The sequence below is a fragment of the Protopterus annectens genome, chromosome 5.part1 (genome assembly GCF_019279795.1).
Source record: "Protopterus annectens isolate FY-2018-M chromosome 5.part1, PAN1.0, whole genome shotgun sequence".
In the NCBI taxonomy this organism is placed as follows: domain Eukaryota; kingdom Metazoa; phylum Chordata; order Ceratodontiformes; family Protopteridae; genus Protopterus; species Protopterus annectens.
The window spans coordinates 695,378,529-695,397,744 of NC_056736.1; the positions used below are offsets into that span (position 1 = coordinate 695,378,529).

At 39.5% G+C, this 19,216-nt stretch overlaps 1 protein-coding gene across 1 annotated transcript in view; it reads right to left on the minus strand.

The window, feature by feature from the left end:
* The window catches only part of TRPC4 (transient receptor potential cation channel subfamily C member 4), a 1,584,344-nt gene that overhangs the window by 265,692 nt on the left and 1,299,436 nt on the right, over nucleotides 1–19,216 (minus strand). Inside the window, exon 5 of the mRNA XM_044073322.1 lies at nucleotides 9,323–9,462. Within this exon, the coding sequence (XP_043929257.1) occupies nucleotides 9,323–9,462 (140 nt within the window). The remainder of the gene's footprint in view (nucleotides 1–9,322; nucleotides 9,463–19,216) is intronic.

Below are 19,216 nucleotides of genomic sequence, written 5' to 3' on the forward strand. Positions count from 1 at the left end.
GACTTGGAGTCTGCTACTTTCACACTGTGGGTTCTATCTTTGAGCCAATTTGCAAACCACCTCGTGATATACGGGTTGATGCCTAGTTTGGTGAGTTTTCAATAATTCCTGAGTTGGGAATGATATCAAAGGCCTTGGCCAGATCGAGGTAGGTTGTATGAACTGCCTTGCCTTCATCCACAGCTGTGGTGACTGACTCAAAGAAGTCAACCACGTTGAGCAGGCATGATCTACCTTTCACAAAACCAAATTGCGTGGGATCTAGAGTTTGGCGATTCCATATATCCTTGTTAATTAGGTCCATGATTATGCACTCCATAGCCTTACATATCAGACTCGTTTCTAATGGGCGATAATTCCCAGGATCTGTAGTCGCTTCCCCTTTATGTAGAGGGATGACTGTAGTAGTGTGCCATTCGGTAGGGACAAAGCCTGAGGTGAGGCTGTGATTGAACAGGGCATACAGGTGAGATGCCAGTTTACTATGTAGTTCATGTAGAATACAGCCAAGGATATTGTTGTGTCCCATGGAAGCTGTATTCTTGGCTTTGGACAATGCAGCTTTAACCTGTGCTGCAGTAATGCTGGGTGCCTGGCATTCTTCAGGTATTGTGATTGGTCCTTTGGGGGGGGTAAAGTTGGCACTGAATCTGCCGGCCAGTATGTTGGCAATATCTGTTGGCTCAGTATAGGAGGTACCATTGTGCAGTAACTCAGAGCAAACCTGGGTATTGCCGTGGAGATTCTTGATATAACTATAAAAGGCTTTGTGGTTGTTTTTAGTGTCTGCCGCAATTCTGCCTTCATAGCTGGCTGTAGAGGTTTTGATGAGGGATCTCAACTTTTTGTTGAGGCTATTAAGGAAGTTTTTCCAGTCTTGGGACTTCACTTTTTTCTGCAACAGTTTCTTCCTTCTGTTGTAGAGTTTATTAATGGCAGGGGACCACCAGATTGGCTTCCTTTTTTTGGAGGAGAGTGTCTTGGTTCTGTTGGGTATGGCTAGTTCCATGCGTTTATGTACGTGTTTGTACAGTGCATTGGTGTATGATTCAGCAGTCTTGCATCTATTTTCCAATGACATGGATGACGTGAAGTTAGCCACCTCTGTTTTTAGGAGCCCAAAGTCAGCTTTGGAGAAGTTTTTCATAGTGGTTACCTTTGTGTGTGTGAGGGGGGGGTGAGATGTGGATTTCCATGGTGATTAGTTTGTGGTCGGATCTAACCAGGGAGGAGCTGACTACTGGTGTAGAGCAACGGTCACCCATGTTAGCAATGACCATGTCAAGGATGTTGATTCCTCTAGTGGGGATAAGAATGAGCTGGTCCAGCATATTGGAATTGATGAATTCCAGGAAGCATTGGGCCAGTGTATTGCTGCATGAGTAATTTTCCCAGTTGATGGAGGGGTAGTTGAAGTCACTTAGTATGAGAGTGTTGGGTTGGACCCTAATAGTTTCCAGGGTGCATAGGAATGTGGAGTGAAAGTCTTGGGACATGGTTGGGGACCTATAGTAGGCTACAACCTGAATCTCTGTCTTACCCAATGTCAGTTGTACCTATCTCAGATGTGTTATGCTGGGCTACTAGTCTGGAGGTATGCATATCCTTTATGAATATGGAAACACCACCACCTTTGAAGCTTCGGTCCATGTTCTGGGGCCGAAAGGTGTGGAATGAGTTATAGCCTGGTAGCACAGGGGTGCTTTCTGCTGCTTTAAACCAGGTCTCCATTACAGCACAAATGTTGATGTTCTCCATTTTGAGGAGTGCTTTGAGCAAGTGCATCTTGAGATTTAGACTTCTAGCATTGAGCAGATTGCATTTATTTATAGCTGTTACGGTGGTAATTTGGTCTTTGGAAGATCACCTAAAAAGGTAATATAGGGGTGGCAAGAGCCTTATCCAGTGTCCGGAAACCCAGGGGTGACATATGCAGGCCATCTCTGGCAGAGCATTGAGGTCTGTCAATCATGTTATCCCAAGAAGACAGATACTGGATCCCTTTTTTTTTATTTGTGTAATTCAATATGACCCACCCCACTGGGTGTTCTTCTCTCAGCTGCTCAGTCTTCTACTTTGGATTAAATATCGGTGGTTCATTCTCATCCATTACAGATACAATAACTGTTGCTGTGGAAGGCGTCAATGCAATAGAGAAGTTTGCTTCATTCTGAGGAGAAATCAGCAGAGCGTATACTGGTGTGGTTTCATAATCCAGGCCCTTTACAACATTTAGGATTCTATTATTACATTCTGCATTTGTTAACATACTGAAGGAGCCACCCTCGTTTTCTTTTACTATGCGATATACTGCTCTCCAGTGGGGGGAATGCGGTGCATCCTCATCGGTCAGACTTAAGTGTAGTATTTCAAAATCCACCACATTCTCCATAATGTTCGCGGTGTATGTTTTGGAACTGAACAAGGGTGCATTGTCATTTTGATCTTTAATGGTGATAATTGCTGTTGAAGTTGCACTCAGACCTTCTCCTTCTATATCTGTGACCTGTATAGTTAGCGTGTATTTGTTCACAGACTCTCTGTCAAGTCCTGTTGTCACCACACTTATAACTCCAGTTTGCCTGTGGATTATAAACATCTCGCCAGGCTCTTGATTCAAAATGGAATAGCCAAGGATTGCATTTTCTGTGTTTGGGTCATCAGCATCAGTAGCCATCACAGTTATCACAAATGTACCTGGTGGTGCGACTTCAACAGCAGTTATCACCATTAAAGATCCTTCTAAAACAGAACCTTCGAACACTTTCTGAGTGAACTGGCGACTGTTGTCAATCTGATCAATTACTCTAATAATAATATCCATAGGCTCCTCAACAGATTCTCCATTTTGTAAAACAGCATAACACTTGAGCTTATAATCTGCATACTGTTCTTTGTCTAGTTGTTTAGTCCAAAAGACCAAACCATCATGAAGACGCCCAGTGGAGGCCAATCTGTGCCCTTATCACGACTTGATTTTATCTGAACTAGCTGCTGAGGAAATGGATCCCTCATGTTCTCAGCAACATTCATTGGTGGAAAAACCCATGCCCTCTTATGTCGACTCATATCAGAGTTAAACTTGGGAAAAGTAAAAACAGGGAGGCTTGATATTTCAGGAGATTCCAGCTGTCAGTTATGGTGACCAGAATGCAGATGTCCATGACTATATAGAAGCCCCCGACCATGATCCACCAACGTAACATTTGTAGAGAACTTCTTTCCTTCAGAATCCCACGCATGGACAGTGAAACTCTTTACCTTATTATGGTGTTTCATCTGCTGATTAACCAAAACAGTTCCATCACCTGCCAGCAAGACATTAGTGACATCTATTTCATAGAAAGCATCCTTCTTTCCACTGCAGACACTAAAATGAACTTTCCCTAGGACTGTGCTGTGAGACAGAGCCTTGCTCCTAACAGGAAATCAGTAAGAGCTAGAAGAGAACCCAGGTTGACATGATACGTTTGTTGGGACATCCACACAATGTACTCTGCAAAACTGTAATGTGAAAAGCATGACCCCCTCCCAGAGCGGCAGCAGGTGTCCCACCGAAGTGACCCACATTGGCCCCATCAGCCCCCTTGCATAGTTCAAACCTTGAGCACCATCTATGGAACAGTGCAAATGAGAAGCGCCCAGATGAACAGATCATAGCTCTCAACCTTCTATGTCCAAAATGAGGAACACTAGCCCTCATAATGCTGAACAAATGGGCAAAATGTGGAACACATACTAATGGCTTACTAACAACTTCAACTAGGAAGGTCATAGGATGGTTGAAATATGCTGGTTTTACTTATAAAGATGATCTTTTAATGAATTAATATGATCCATTCCTATTTACAATGGATCTTACTTAAAAAAATTACTAATACTGAATGTGTGACAGAGTCTTTCAATGTGGAACTTTGAGGGAACTTCGAGGAACATGAACTTTTTAAGACCCCAAATGAGGTACGTCGTAATGAGGTACACTTGAGAGGTATGGAACAGATAACACCCGCTGACAGATACTTTGTTACATAATCACATTACTCTCCATTACAGCACGCACAGCTGAAGCTTGAGGCAACAGGTTGTTAGCCAGGTTGGTGTCTGTTCGCAGTGTGCCTATAAATAGTTCTTACTCATGGCTAAATCTTCATGCAAAGATGTTAATATTTTTAACCAGAAGTTAAGTACTGCATCTGGGACTGGTGTTTTCCAATTAGAGGCTTTTCTTAACTTTCTTTCAGTTTCTCTGGCTGTTACTTCATCCCATTTCATATCCGTACCTTTATACTTCTTATACTTTCTTTTACTTCATCTATCAATTTAGCATCTTTGTTATCTTCCATAGGATCATCATCAATTAACAAATGTAAAATAAAATAAATAAAATAAAAATACTTCTCCAAAATGTATCTATTTCTTCTTTTTTTGGGTGACCTTTCAATTTCTTTTACTTTGTTTCCCAATTCTCTATAAAACTTTTTGGTGTCATCATTAAATTGCTTATTTTGTACTTTTCCTTTATATTTATCTGTGTATCTTCTACGTTTTTCTGCCTGTGCTGATATTTTCAGTTTATTTGCAAAAGTGCATGATAGATCCTGATCCATTATAATATTGCTCATTGCTTTTATCACATCTATCTTTCTGAGTAATTTTGTTCATCTGTTCCCTCTTCTATACTCCTCTAACAGTGACACTTCTTGTCTTAGTTGCTTTATAGTTTTCTCTATTCGACATTTCCATGATGATATTTGAGTTCTCCCTTTTCTCTCCCTAACTTCCCTGTGTTCTTGTGGTAGAACTTTATCAGTTATTAATTTAGCTGCACAGTAATATATCCTGTTCACTTCTGTTATATTGCATGGATCTCTGTGGACAGTCCTAACTGCTGTGTTCATTTGTTTTATCAAACTTCTGACTTTTGGGTTTTATTGATCTTCTGCAGTCTATTACTTTCATTGATCTTAATATAGCTATCTCTAAGTCAAGCAACTTTTCTCTTAGCTCCTTTTCTTCAAAACTGAGGGCACATTTTTGTTTTCCATTTCATGTGGGCATTCTATAGAAAGTTCTATTGCATCATCTTATGGCACACTCTCCACAGTTTCATCCTGTGCCAGTCGTTGCTCTGTCATATGGGAACTCACTGGCCTGTCACTCCTCAACATTAACTGCGTCAGAGATTCCACAGTTTCCTGTTTCCTCCCTTGCTGGTCAGCTTCAAGTGAAAGTTTATACTGGTTTCCTGTGGAAGGCTGCAAAATATCTTCATATGGCACCTGACCAATTGCCTCCTGTTGTACTGGTTTCCCCTTAATTTGGAGGTCCATTGCTCTATCCTTTTGTTGTGCTTTTTAACACTGAATCCTTCACTTCACAGGTACTCCATAACCTCAGTTTCTGTTTCTTTAACTTCTCCATTCATAATCTCCTTTTCTACTTTTCCTCTTTGTCTTCTTATTTTTTGTATTGTAAAGTGTTTCATGTCCGGATTCCTTTGCCTGTATTTCTTTTCAAATATCTTTGGTGCTGCTCTTTTTGTATTGGTTAGTTTTGCTTTCTCCTTTGCATAGATATTACACCATATTAAAACTCTTTTTCTTTCCCATGTCCACATTTCTTCTTCAGATGTCTCTTGATCTTCCTGTTTATCCTTAATTTTGGAACTCGTTTCATCATGCTCTGATGTAACCTGTGTTATACTTTCTACATCAAATCCTTGACTTTGCAGGCACTCCATAACTTCAACTTCTATTTTTTTTTTAATTTCTACTTTACTAATCTAGATTTCTACATTCCGTCTATGTGATATTATTTTTGTGATTATTATTAGCTATTATGTTCTCCCTTTTTTAATTTCTCCAAATTTTTGGGATTTCTAATACTATGAAGGGAATGGACCCCATTCTTAAGTCAGAGTATGATTAAAGGTCAATGAAATTAGTATTGTTTCACTCTTTGATGTCAGACAAAAGTGCTCTTCGCAGCACCCCAATGTGCCCAGTAATGACTCCTTCTGTAATTCGTACAGAGTTACATGTGTTGATAACATATCTAAATATGATTGTAGACTCTTTTTTTTTATAAGATCCATTGCTCCTACTACTATTGGAACTACCTTTGTGTCTCTCTGTATGCAACACACTGTAGTCACTGGGTGTAGCAATTTCATTGATCAATGCTACTTTTGTCTTCTTTTCCTGGACCACTATATCTGGTTTTCTAGCATCTATCATTTGAACTGCTGGCAATGGATGATCCCATGTGATGTAGACGTCAACATTTTCTATGGTACTTTCTGGCTCATGTTTCCAGTTTTTTTCAGACACTTCAGTACCATAATGTTTGCACAATTCCCAGTGCAACAGTCTCACCACATTGTTATGCCTTTCAGTATACAGTCCTTCTGCCATTTGTATGTCGCAGCCAGCAACAAGGTGTGCAACTGTTTCCAATTCTGTTTTACAAAACCTACATTTGTCTGTTTCTCTCATGTTCAATGGACTTTGTAAACCAATGTGTATGTAGCCCACTATCTTGGACCACCAATATTAACCCTTTATCTCTTGGTTTAAATTCACCTCTCCTTAACCATTCATGCATTCATTCCTGATCAACATGTGGTTCTTCCAGAAATTTTCTATACTTGCAACTATATTTCTGCATTTTCCACATTTCTTGCCTTCTCATCAGGTCCTTCACCTGGTATTCTTTCTTTTGTTTTTTGGTACATTCAGTGGCTGCCTGATTTTTATCTACTTGTGGTTTAATTTCCATTCTTGCTTGACGCCGATATACTTCTGCTAGCCTAAGCAGGGAAGTCATCTTAGATTTATTCTCCTCATGTTTCAAAACTTTAACTATGTTTGGGTCTTGTGTGGTCAGCAGATATGTGTGGAGTCCCACAATTGCAGATCTATACATGTAATCAATTTCAAGGAGGCCCATCTTTCCTTCAGAACGTGGAATATATAATCTTGGTATGCACTGATTTTTATAGATCATTTGGTGAGCATGAAGCATCCTTGTTGTTTTCCTATCTAATCTATCCAACACGTTTTGGGGGCAAGTCAATCACTCCAAAACTGTATGTTAGGACAGGAGGAGCAAATTGGTTTATAGCTTGGATTTTATTCCAAAATGTTGAAGCTGTTTTCAGGATTAATTTGAGTCTTCTAAAGTATTCTTTACTATGTTTTATTCACATTTGTTCATGTTTTATTGTTGATCCTTCATCAATTCCCAAATATTTATACACTCCCTCTTGCTCGAGTTCTTTTATATCACATTCTTGTCCCAGACTGATGTTTTTCTGGTGCTACAGTTTTCCTTCTTTAAAGTTTGTTTTTGCACATTTATCGAGACTAAATGACATTTTCCCTTTATTAATTTCTCCAAATCTTTTGGGTTTCTAATACCATGATGGGAATGGACCCCATTCCTAAGTCAAACTATGATTAAAGTTCATGAAATTAGTATTGTTTCAGTCTTTGATGTCAGCCAAAAGTGCTCTTCGTAGCATTCTCTATGTGCCCAGTAATGACTCCTTCTGCAATTCGTATGGAGTTACATGTATTGGTAGTGTATTTAAGTAGGATTCTAGACTCTTTTTTCTCCCTTGTGTCTGTGGAGATGAGGAAAGAGTCCATCTGGGCATTCCCAGACTTGGAGAAAGCATATAACAAGTTCCCAAGAAAGCTGATTTGGGAGTCCTTCAATGGTTTGAAGTCCCACAAACATTGGTAGAATTAATGCAGCCTGTGTACAAGGCCCAGTGACATAAGTACAAACAATGCTTGCATTCACAGAGGGGTTTCCACTGGGAGTGGGTGCGCATAAGGGTTCAGCTCTGAACCCACTTCTGCTCATACTGGTGGTGGACTACATTAGCAATCTGGTTTGATGAGACAGGTAAACAAAGCTGCTGTAAGCAGGTGATGTGCCATTCCTGGCATACTCTGCACAAGAACTTCAGCAAATGATATGAGAATGGAATGCAAAACTGAAGGCACACGAGATGAAACTGAGTACAGACAACACAGTTTTAATGGCAGAAAACAGAAATAATAAGAGGCTGAAACGTGAGATAAAATGGAAAATAGTAGAATATGTTAAGTATCTTGGAGGGGCAGTTGAGGAGAAGAATAGTCTGAATGAGGAGGTCAAAGCTAGAAACAGAGGGGCTGCAGGCAAGTGGCACAGAGGGTCAGGTGTAGTATATAGCAGAAGAATGCGAAAGAAACTGAAAAATAACGTCTGCAAAACAATGATGTGACCAGCACTACTGTATGGTACAGAAACCTGGGCAGTGAAGACAGAGAGGTGATTGAGATGAAGTGCCTGAGATAAGTGGTAGAATGCACACTGTGGGACGGATGAAGACATGAGGACTTCAGAGCATTGTCCCAAGTAGCTCCAACTGAAGAGAAGGCCGGAAGAACAGATTACAATGGTTCAGGCAGATATCCAGGAAAGCAAAAGATGTTGGACAGACAGGAAGAAGGCAAGATGAAACAACGGAATCCTGCAGAGAGATGTATTGTTGTGTGAGAGATCATCAAAGAAGTTAGGGGAGTGCATAGAATCAAAAGTGATGGCAACAGTTGATGTGACACCCCGACCCCATGTAGAAAAATGGGGGAAAGGGGTTGTTGATGTTAATGATGACAGTTCAGGCATTTGTTTTGCTCTTGTGTTCTACAGCAGTGGCACCGTTCCTTTATAATGTCACTGCGTACAGCAGTGGCACCGTTCCTTTATAATGTCTCTGCGTACAGCAGTGGCACCGTTCCTTTATAATGTCACTGCGTACAGCATTGGCACCGTTCCTTTATAATGTCACTGCAAATTTTAACTTCGTAGTCGTTTATGAACATTCATTCATACGCTGATATTAAGTAGTCACACTAACCTAAAAGCTAGCATGATAGCTTCACATTTTTCTTTTGTTTTGCATTTCATGTATTCTATTTTAGCTAACAGCCACTTTTCATTTTGTTGTCAAGATTTCAAATAAGAATTACCAGACAGTAAGATTAATAGTCATTGCCTGGCATTAATATGTATCTGTTTTTTATCAACTGTTTTCAACTGTAGCTCAAGTATTCAACTTTATAAATGTTGCATGTTAATTTGTGTACTATTCTAAGATGTATTACAGCAAATCTAAGTATTTCGTTTTGTATATTTTAGCAAAATGAAAATAGTGAGAAGTAAGAGAAATTATTACATTTTCACGCACTTTTTTCTTATAAAAAACACCTTCTACGAAGTGACTTTTTAAGGAGTCTCCAAAGCATTCACGATATATACAAACCATTACCTTTACATATGCAACAATTTTTAATGAAATCGTTGCGAGGTATAATGAATTCATAACAAAATCCATCAGGTTCCACCAGTCGTGCACATAGTCTTGAAAACCTCCATCCCACATCTGTTTAATTTCACCCCAGATAAATCCTGTTGAGACAAAAAACATTCAAATTCATTAACTTCAAGCTCAGAAAAATGCACATTTAAATACTGATCTTCTTCACAGAGCAGACTGAAATTGTTTCTACAAAGGGATGCTGTCCATATATGTTCTTAATTCCAAACTGTAAAGGACTGTAGCCAGCATCAAATTCTATTAACTGTGACACTTCCTTGTACAATCCTCACAATATATTTGTTAATAGCAAGTAAAGCTCTCCTTTACAGGTGTATCCCTTCCTTAATGCTGCACTACAGTGTCGCTACTGCATAACAAATTCAACTACCTACCGTAGGGCTAGAACCCACAGCTTTCTGATCATGTCAGAATCAAAAGTTATTATTAACAGGAAGATCTAGAAGGTTCTTGTAAATTTGACTAAGATTATGTGCCAAGTCTGTAGTGCATATGGTCAAGAAAACCCATCATTTAAGTATATCCTTTAGTTCAGGCCAAGATTTGTCCATAGAATGGTGGAATTAAGTAATTCACAGTAAAACAGAAATGGAGGCAGGTATGCAAATATTCATTAAACTGTAAGATAAACAAGAAGATGTAATATGCTGGCCTTGTGAATAAAGCCAATACTCCATTCTATGTTTGACATTCTGTAATGCTGAATACAGCACAGATACCGTCTGGGAATGACTAGGAACCAGCTCTATAATTTTTGCTAACAGGCAAGTGCTTAAGCAAAATGATTCAGAAACTGCTTTCCTTCTACAGGTTTTCCCTGGCAATGGTTATAGTGCAGACAGCAGCATCAGTGGAAAAATCTCATGTGAGTGGGGCAGTTCTGGGGAGCTGCTAATGCTATTTAACCCTGTGCTGTCCGTCAGAAATGGCAACTCCTATGGACCAAATGGCCTTGCTGGGATATTTTCTTTTGCTGGGAAAAAAAAGTGTATGCAGTCTTTTTACTCACTGATTCTTATGGGACAAGTCACAGATGTTTGTGTGTGTGTGTGTGTGTGTGTGTGTGTGTGTGTGTGTGTGTGTGTGTGTGTGTGTGTGTGTGTGTGTGTGTGAGTGTGTGCAAATATATGTGTATGTGTGGGACCATACATGGGATGTATGATTGTGTGTGTGTGTGTGTGTGTGTGTGTGTGTGTGTGTGTGTGTGTGTGTGTGTGTGTGTGTGTGTGTATGTGTGTGTGTGTGTGTGTGTGAATATTTGTGTATGTGTGGGACCATGCATGGGATCTATGATTATTTCTGTGAATTTGAACATGTCAGTGGGTGATTTTTAGGGGCATGTGTCGGTGTGTGTGTGTGTGTGTGTGTGTGTGTGTGTGTGTGTGTGTGTGTGAGTGAGACCATGCATGGGATGTATGATTGAGTATTTCTGTGAATTTGAATGTCAGTGGGTGATTTTAGGTGTGTGTGTGTGTGTGTGTGTGTGTGTGTGTGTGTGTGTGTGTGTGTGTGTGTGTGTGTGTGTGTGTGTGTGTGTGTGTGTGTGTGTGTGTGTGTGTGTGTGTGTGTGTGTGTGTGTGTGTCTGTGTGTGTGTGTGCGCATTCATGCATGTCAGGGTGTACCTATGCTCCTGCAGTTGATGGTCTAGTAGGGAGAACACTTGAGTAGTCAAGTGTGACAGAGCATTGTCATTTCATTATGAGGTGTATGTCTTAACCTTGCATCTGAATCAGAGACTCTGTCCATTGCACTAATTCACTAATCTGTATTAGCCAACTAGTGCAGGCAGATAGAATCTCTCTGAATCAAAGGGATGGGGAAATCCATAGTGACCCAGGAGAGACCTTTGAAAATTCTTACCCAACAAAATATTTATTGTTACATCTTTTCATTGTATGGCTTATTATTCAGGTCCAGGTAAAATTAAAGCTTGGCTTGGATAGCATATTGTTGGAGGAATTTGGTAGTTAAAGTTGTTTCTTTCTTGTGTATAGAATTATTTAAAAGAAATGCTGTATATTGGACTTAACTATGTGGTTTCTAGAACCCATATTAACATCATCTAGTAAGTTAAGTTACTTAGAGATTTGCAGTCCCACAAATTGCATAGAAATACCAAAACATCTGATAAGCACCTTATACGTGAGCTGAGGAACTAGCAGAAAATATCATAAGTGCCTCAATTTTGCTCAAATTTACGGTAAAGCCTAAAAAATTACCAAAAAGTGCAAGCTGCTATCATACAGTTGGAAATAAGTGGTCAAGTGATAATAATTAAAATGTCATCCACATAAAGGTGAATATTATACTTGAAATGGTCTAGTATTACACCAGAAATATGAACATCAGTTTTGATATTCTGAGCAAATAATTCAGTGTACAAATCCTAGAAATTGAGAGGTAAGGGGCACCTTTTCTTAGCACCACTCAGTACCTGAACAGTTCTACAAAGTGTACCATCCAACATGCTTTAGCATTTTTATGTGTCTTGTGTTCAGTGAATACATTTTCTGTGACCTCCATATGCTTGTCATGTTATGTCCTTGGTAATGCTTTATTTTTTGGTTATAATTCGCTTTACATTCTAAAATTACTGTAGTATAGAATGCACAGTGTCTGAACTAACTAGAATTATGTTATTTTCTTGTTTGCTCTGCACTGTGCTACTACAGGCCAGCTTTCAAGAGATCAAGGTAGTGCAATAGAGGGTCTCCACCTTGATGTTCATGCTACCCAGATTTATTTGGGGAAATACTTCCTCCATGGAATAGTGGATGTTGTGGTACCAGCAGTATTCCTTCCCAATCAATGTCCCAAACATGTCTTACAACACCAAACACAGAGAATGTGATTCAAAAACATTTCATGCTAGTGCATCGCAGTATTTATTTCTGTAGTATTCGAAAATTTGTGAGCCCATTACGCAGCCCTTCATGCACTATTTTGTTTTCCAGTCAGTCACTATTATGTTGTCCATTCAGTCACTATTATGTTGTCCAGTCAGTACAGTGCATGCAAGTACTGGCTACCAGGCAGAAATGTGGAAGACAGTAGTGGAAGGTTTGTCATAGTGTACTGCATTATAGAACAGTTGTGTGCACACTGTCATAACATATAGGGGATGGTATGGACTGACATTGAACAATGCACATATAAATGGGCGAAAACTCCATAGGACAAGGGGAGTTGTATTTACACTGGGTAGGGACTGTAGCTTTGTTTGCTGGTCCACCTGTTTGTACTGCAAGTAGAAAAGCATTTTCCTAGTAATGCCAATTTAATCTTACCCCAAAGTTGGAGTGGCAAGGGTTGTTGGGTTTTTGGAACAAGAATAATATACGCTATATACCACCCTCAAGGACTGATCTCATTCCTTATGTGTATAATATGTAGTGAAGAATTACAGAAGTTTTGTTGTTGAAACTTTGAACCTCACCATCTGGAGAGGGAAGCAAGGGGATTGTGGGAGTTAGACAAAGAGCTTATGCTGTGTAAGATGTGTAGTTGGCAATTTGGTGCCACTTGCACCAACAAGTACTTCAGTATTGAAGTGGACAGACTGGATAATGTAAGATCTATGACAATAATGTTCTTTTTGTTTTTCTGCTGCTCAACAAACCCTATCTTGATTGATCAGTCCATTTCTTCACATCTCTAGATAAGAGGCAACCAAGATGGGTCATCATCCAGGCAGCCATCATGAGTGCTTTGAGTGTTTTTAATTTTGTTCTCCCCATCCCAATCCTGACACATTCCTGGCAACTCATGAAGTAGAGGCATGTAGTGGCTTGTTTACAAAGGATGTCCCCTCATTTTCACAAGGAGTGTTTTCTTGTAACATGTACTGGTTTGTTTACAAAGGATGTTCCCTCATTTCCACAAGGAGTGTTTTCTTTCAGATATTCAGATGCTCCAGCCTCAGAATTAGCAATGTTTCTTTTTGCTTCCATTTGAGACATTTCACCACCTTTTATATCAATGTGCATGCAGTCCCCTTCTTCCCCTCAGGAGGGGGGAGCAGACCACTAGCCTTCACCCATTCCCCTCCCTAAACAGCTCCTCCAGTGCTAGGACCAGGGCCGATAATTGGTCCCCAGCCATTTGGTACACAGTTGGGGCTTTATCCCTCCATGCCCTAGAGGCATGCATAGTGTTCCAGTTTGATTCAGTTCAGTGCTTAACTTAGTTTGGCAGTTAACTCTTTATTTGTCATTGTTTTGCAATCACTTCTGACTTACCTTTTTATTTAAGTACATTGAAAACATTGGTCAACTTTAGTCCCTTGTATTATTCAATGCTGCAACAAGGTGAATCGGTGCCCAGACCAATGCCCCATTTGGCATCCCCTCCACACATTTCTTTTTGATGCAATCATTCTGTAATATATTCATTAGCATTGTCAGTTTCTTTGTTAATCTGTATTCATTCTTTGGGAGAAGCAGTCATTATCCTTTGAATTGATAAATGCACTTTTCACAGCTATGGTTTCAGAGAAAATAGATGTGACATTTTTATCCTCAGTAAGTGTGGTCACAGACATACCCTGCAGTCAATTTCAAAGTCAGCCAGGTTTCTTGAACTGTTGTAATGATTTTGATTAGCTGGTAGAAGGAAACCATGTTAATCAGTGTCTTGCAGTTCAAAACCAAAGGAGTACTTCATATCTTGATCATATGTCTAGTCATTGACCTCCACTTGCGTTATAGATAACTGTGCAACATTGGTCTAGACTGGTACCTTATGCTATGCTATGCTATGCTAAGATGCCAGTATTTGGGGTGCAGATGTAGTTTCAGACATCAGTTCATTGTGGTGGATCATCGAGTATTTACATCTTAGGCTAATATGAACAGCTGGGAGTTGCTGTGAATGCTGATAAAAACTTTGATTTTTGCCATGGGCTGCGACAAAATCAGCTCTAGAGTTCACTTCAATCTCATAGAGAAGGTAGTGCACATAATATGAATTTGAAGAAGGATAGGAACTGGATCCAGGGCCAGAAAATCCAGCATCCCATTTGAAGTTTGTATCTACTCCACTGCAGGAACTACCAGAATGTCTGGAGTTGGGTTTGTGTCACATACACTCCAAAGTGTGAGAAAATACATATCCATCTGGGATGGCTGCAGGCAGCATAATGTTATGCAGATTATTCAGAAGAAAGAGGTGACAACCGCGTCCTTCCTAAACTGAGCTGCAGTCTCTTTGGCTCTCCAAACAGCTGTGGCTTGTGTAACCCTTTCAATAGAAAGAATGTCAGCAAGATGATTGCCTACCACTGTAAACTTGATGTAATTTGGCTGCCCTTCGTATATTGATTCAATCTGATGTTTTATTACACATCTAGAATATTCTGCCACAAGGCAATCTGTCCATCTGTAGATTATGCCAAGACTGTGGTGAGTTGCATAGCTGGACCTGTTGGTACAATGCACATCTAATGGCATCTGGTTTGCTTACATTTCCTTCCTTTGATCATCCAATAGTTTTTGAATATTGGAACGAACATGATATACTGCATATGTTTGATTCTAAGAAGACTTTGACAGCTTGAAGAATGGAGACTAGAACATTGTCATCTGTTGGACAAGCTGGGTTTAAAAGGTGTTTCTAAAAATCAAACTCAAGGCCTGCCAAAGATTACAAAGAGTTATCAAGTTAAACTCCCTTGTCATCTCTTGCAGTGACCCTACGTACCTGGTTCCTCTGTACACTTATTCAAGGTGTCAATGCATCATATAGAAAAAGTCAGCAGTGCACAGAATCCTGCTAGAGTGCAAGTTTCAGCATTTCTCTTTTAGCAAAATTAATATGTCAAACTGTGCTAGGCCATTCATTAAAGCAAGATTTTTCCAAGCCTTATAGCAGCTGAGATTTTGAGGTGAATGTTTACATTTTCTGGCCTGTTTTTATAGATTTTATTTGTTCATTTAATTGTGTTAGTATGTTTTTAATTTTATTTTACATGTTTGCTTACTGGTTAACTGGACTAGTCAACAGATCTTGTCCAACACAACTGAGTTGTAATTCTATTCCAGTTAGCTGACACACTGTGCAGTTTGACTTAAAAAAAAAAGCTTTTTCTGTATTGAATTGTGCGGCTGGGTCTGACATTCATATTACTATTCTCATAATGCCTGACATTGCTGACTAAATGAATAGTCTACAAATTATATTCTTTGAGATACATGGTGACCATTGTAGATATGGACTGCATTTTTAATATCACTTCTCCAAGTTCATGGACTTAATTCCGAGTATGTTATCTGCTTCGGGCATGCTGGATTCAGGGATAAACATGTTTCAGTCTTGTCTGGATGTCCTATTTCTAGTAATTTTGCAGACTGTGTGTTCATCTCTGTGGGCTAGTGTTTCTTAATGGGGTTAAAAGTGGCTTTGATCACACCTGTCCTCAAGAAGGCAACTGTTGATCCTTTTACCCCAGAAAAAAATGAAACGTTGCCCTTTTTTAGTACAGTGGATTAAAGATGCTGTATACTAACAAACTTTATCATGTAGTCCTGGGTTTGATTCCCTCAGTCTCCATTTGACTTGTTTATGACTCTGAGCAAGAGAGTGGTTCTAGGTCACCCCTGAAAAAAGATACTTTTCAATCATGAAGTTACCCAATTAATGAATAAATAAAAAATAAACTGCCATTTCAAGTAAGGCTATCGAGAGCATAGAATATACCCAGTCTTAACCATTATCTCTCCTGGGTCCTTATCAGTCTGGATTCATTACTTAACACAGTACTGAGACTGATCTTCTTGTAACCAGAGATCAATGGTGATAGAGTTTGTCTTGCTCTTTTTTGATCTCCTGGCTACATCCAGCACTGCTGTCTTCAGGCTAAGTTACTTTCTGTTCCTGAGAGGTACTGGGCCAGTGAATACAGTCCCATCTCCTCTGCCATCTCCCAAAGTTACATGACTGTCTGGCAGAGGGAACAGGAGTAGTTACACTGTGTTTGTTGATGATTATATAGTGATTGATCATTATTTTACTTGGTCGGCGCACAAAACAGCAACCGAAACATGTCAAGCAATCATTATATCACTAATTCAACTCACTGACAGCACATCAAAACAGGAAACATTTCCTTTTCTGATGCACTAATGAAAACCTGATCCCGTTCAGCTCAAATTTGTCTGACTACTGGTAGGGTTATGGAAATGGTTCTTTTTTAATTTAAGATGCAAGTTAGGGTTAGGGCAAAGTTAGGGTTAGCACAGATTACTAAGGTGGGCTGTGGGGCTTCCTGCTAACCCTAACCCTGCTCCTTCCCATAACCTACATCTTAAATTAAAAATCCCTTCCCATAACACTACCACTACACAAGACAGCTTGAACACCCACAACATGCACGCACAGTCCCACATCCATGCATGCACACACTTACGCTATATCCCTCCCCTAACCTAAACCCTAAAACTAAACACACAATCACATACCTTACCTAACCCTTACTCTAACCCTAACCCTTACTCTAACCCTAACCCTAACTCTAACCCTTACTCTAACCCTAACCCTAACCCTAATCCTTACTCTAACCCTAACTCTAACCCTTACTCTAACCCTAACCCTTACTCTAACCCTAACCCTAACCCTAACCCTTACTCTAACCCTAACCCTAATCCTTACTCTAACCCTAACTCTAACCCTAACCCTTACTCTAACCCTAACCCTTACTCTAACCCTAACCCTAACCCTTACTCTAACCCTAACCCTAACCCTAATCCTTACTCTAACCCTAACTCTAACCCTAACCCTTACTCTAACCCTAACCCTAACCCTTACTCTAACCCTAACCCTTACTCTAACCCTAACCCTAACCCTTACTCTAACCCTAACCCTAACCCTAATCCTTACTCTAACCCTAACTCTAACCCTAACCCTAACCCTTACTCTAACCCTAACCCTTACTCTAACCCTAACCCTAACCCTTACTCTAACCCTAACCCTAACCCTAACTCTAACCCTAACCCTAGCCCTTACTCTAACCCTAATCCACACACATTTGCAGAGACATGCATACTCCTACTGCACATCCCACTTACCTATTTCAGCAAAAGGCACATCCGACAAAGCATTCGGAAGATAAACCAAATGTTCTACCAAAAAACACTACACACCAAAACAACTGTCAACCAGACAAGTGGAAAACCTGATATACCACATCACTGTCATGCTGACTGTCCTCACTAGAGCAGTGAACAGTGTCCACTTTTGTTTGAAAGTCACAGTGCCATTGCCTGCAGCTATCATTTCTTTCTGTTTGATACCTTTCCTTACGAATGTGCTGTCTCATCTGTCTTGCACTTTCAGTCCATCTGAGTAAGCGCCCAAAGCAAGATCTGAGGAATCCATACTGACTAGATTGGGTCCTGCCTAAATAGTGAAGGGCGCTCTTTGCTCATACAAGGCAGTAATGTGTTGAAGCACAAGGGCTGCTTATAATGACTAGAAACACTTTATAAATACCACAAAATGCAGGAGGTCATTTACCCTAGTTTACTGTGAAGTTCTCTGACTTTTTTAATTTCTCCATGTCTTTTAGGTTTCTAATGTCATGACAGGAATGAACCTCATTCTTAATTTAAAATGTGATTAAAGTTCATGAAATTAGTATTTTTTCAGTCTTTGATGTTAGTTACAAGTGCCCTTTACAGCACCCCCAATGTGCCCAGAATAACTCCTTCTGCAGTTCTTATGAAGTTACATGTATCAGTAACATATCTAAGTACGATTGTAAATTATTTTTTTATAAGACACGTTGCTTCTACTACTACTACGGAACTGTCTGGGTATCTTTCTTCCACATTGTCTCATTTCTGCTTGCAAAACCTGGTATTTTATGACTTTGTGTCTCTCTGTACATAAGACACTGTAGTCACTGGGTATAGCAATTTCAATGATCAATGCTACTTTTGTCTTCTTTTCATGGACAGCTATATCTAATTTTCTTGCATCTATTTTTTGAATTGTTGGTAATAGATGATACCATATGATATAAACTTCATCATTTTCTCTGATGCGTTGTGGCTTATGTTTCCAGTGTTTTTCAGTTACTTCAGTATTACAATGTTTGCACAATCCTAATACAACAGTCTTGCCATATTATTATGCTTTCAGTATACAGTCCTTCTGCCATTAGTATATCACAACCAGCAACAAGATATGTGGCTGCTTCCAGTTCTGTTTTATAAACCCTAAATGTATCTGTTTCTCCCACATGTTCAATGGACTTTGTAAACCAACATGTACACCGTCCACTGTCTTGTGCCTCCAATATTAACCTTTCATCTTTTGGCTTAAATTCAGCTATCTTTAACCATTCCTGCATTCCATCCTGATCAGTATGAGGTTGTTCCAAGAGTTTTTTATACTTGCAACTATATTTATGCATTTTCCACATTTCTTACCTTCTCATCTGATTGGTCACCTTATATTCTTTCTTTTGTTTTTTGGCACATTAAGTTGCTGCCTGTTTTTTATCTACTTTTGGTTTGATTTTCATTCCTGCTTGACACTGATATGCTTCTACTAAAATAAGCAGGGAAGTCATCTTTGACTTATTCTCCTCATGTTTTAAAACGTTCACTATGTTTGGGTCTTGTGAGGTCAGCAGATATGTATGCAGTCCCGCAATTGCAGATCTGTATATGTAATCAATTTCGAGGAAGCCCATACCTCCTTCAGAATAGGGAATATAGTCTTGGTATACACTGATTTTTATAAACTATTTGATAAGCATGAAGCATCCTTCTTGTTTTCCTGTCCAACATATGCAACACCTTTTGGGGTCAATCAATCACTCCAAA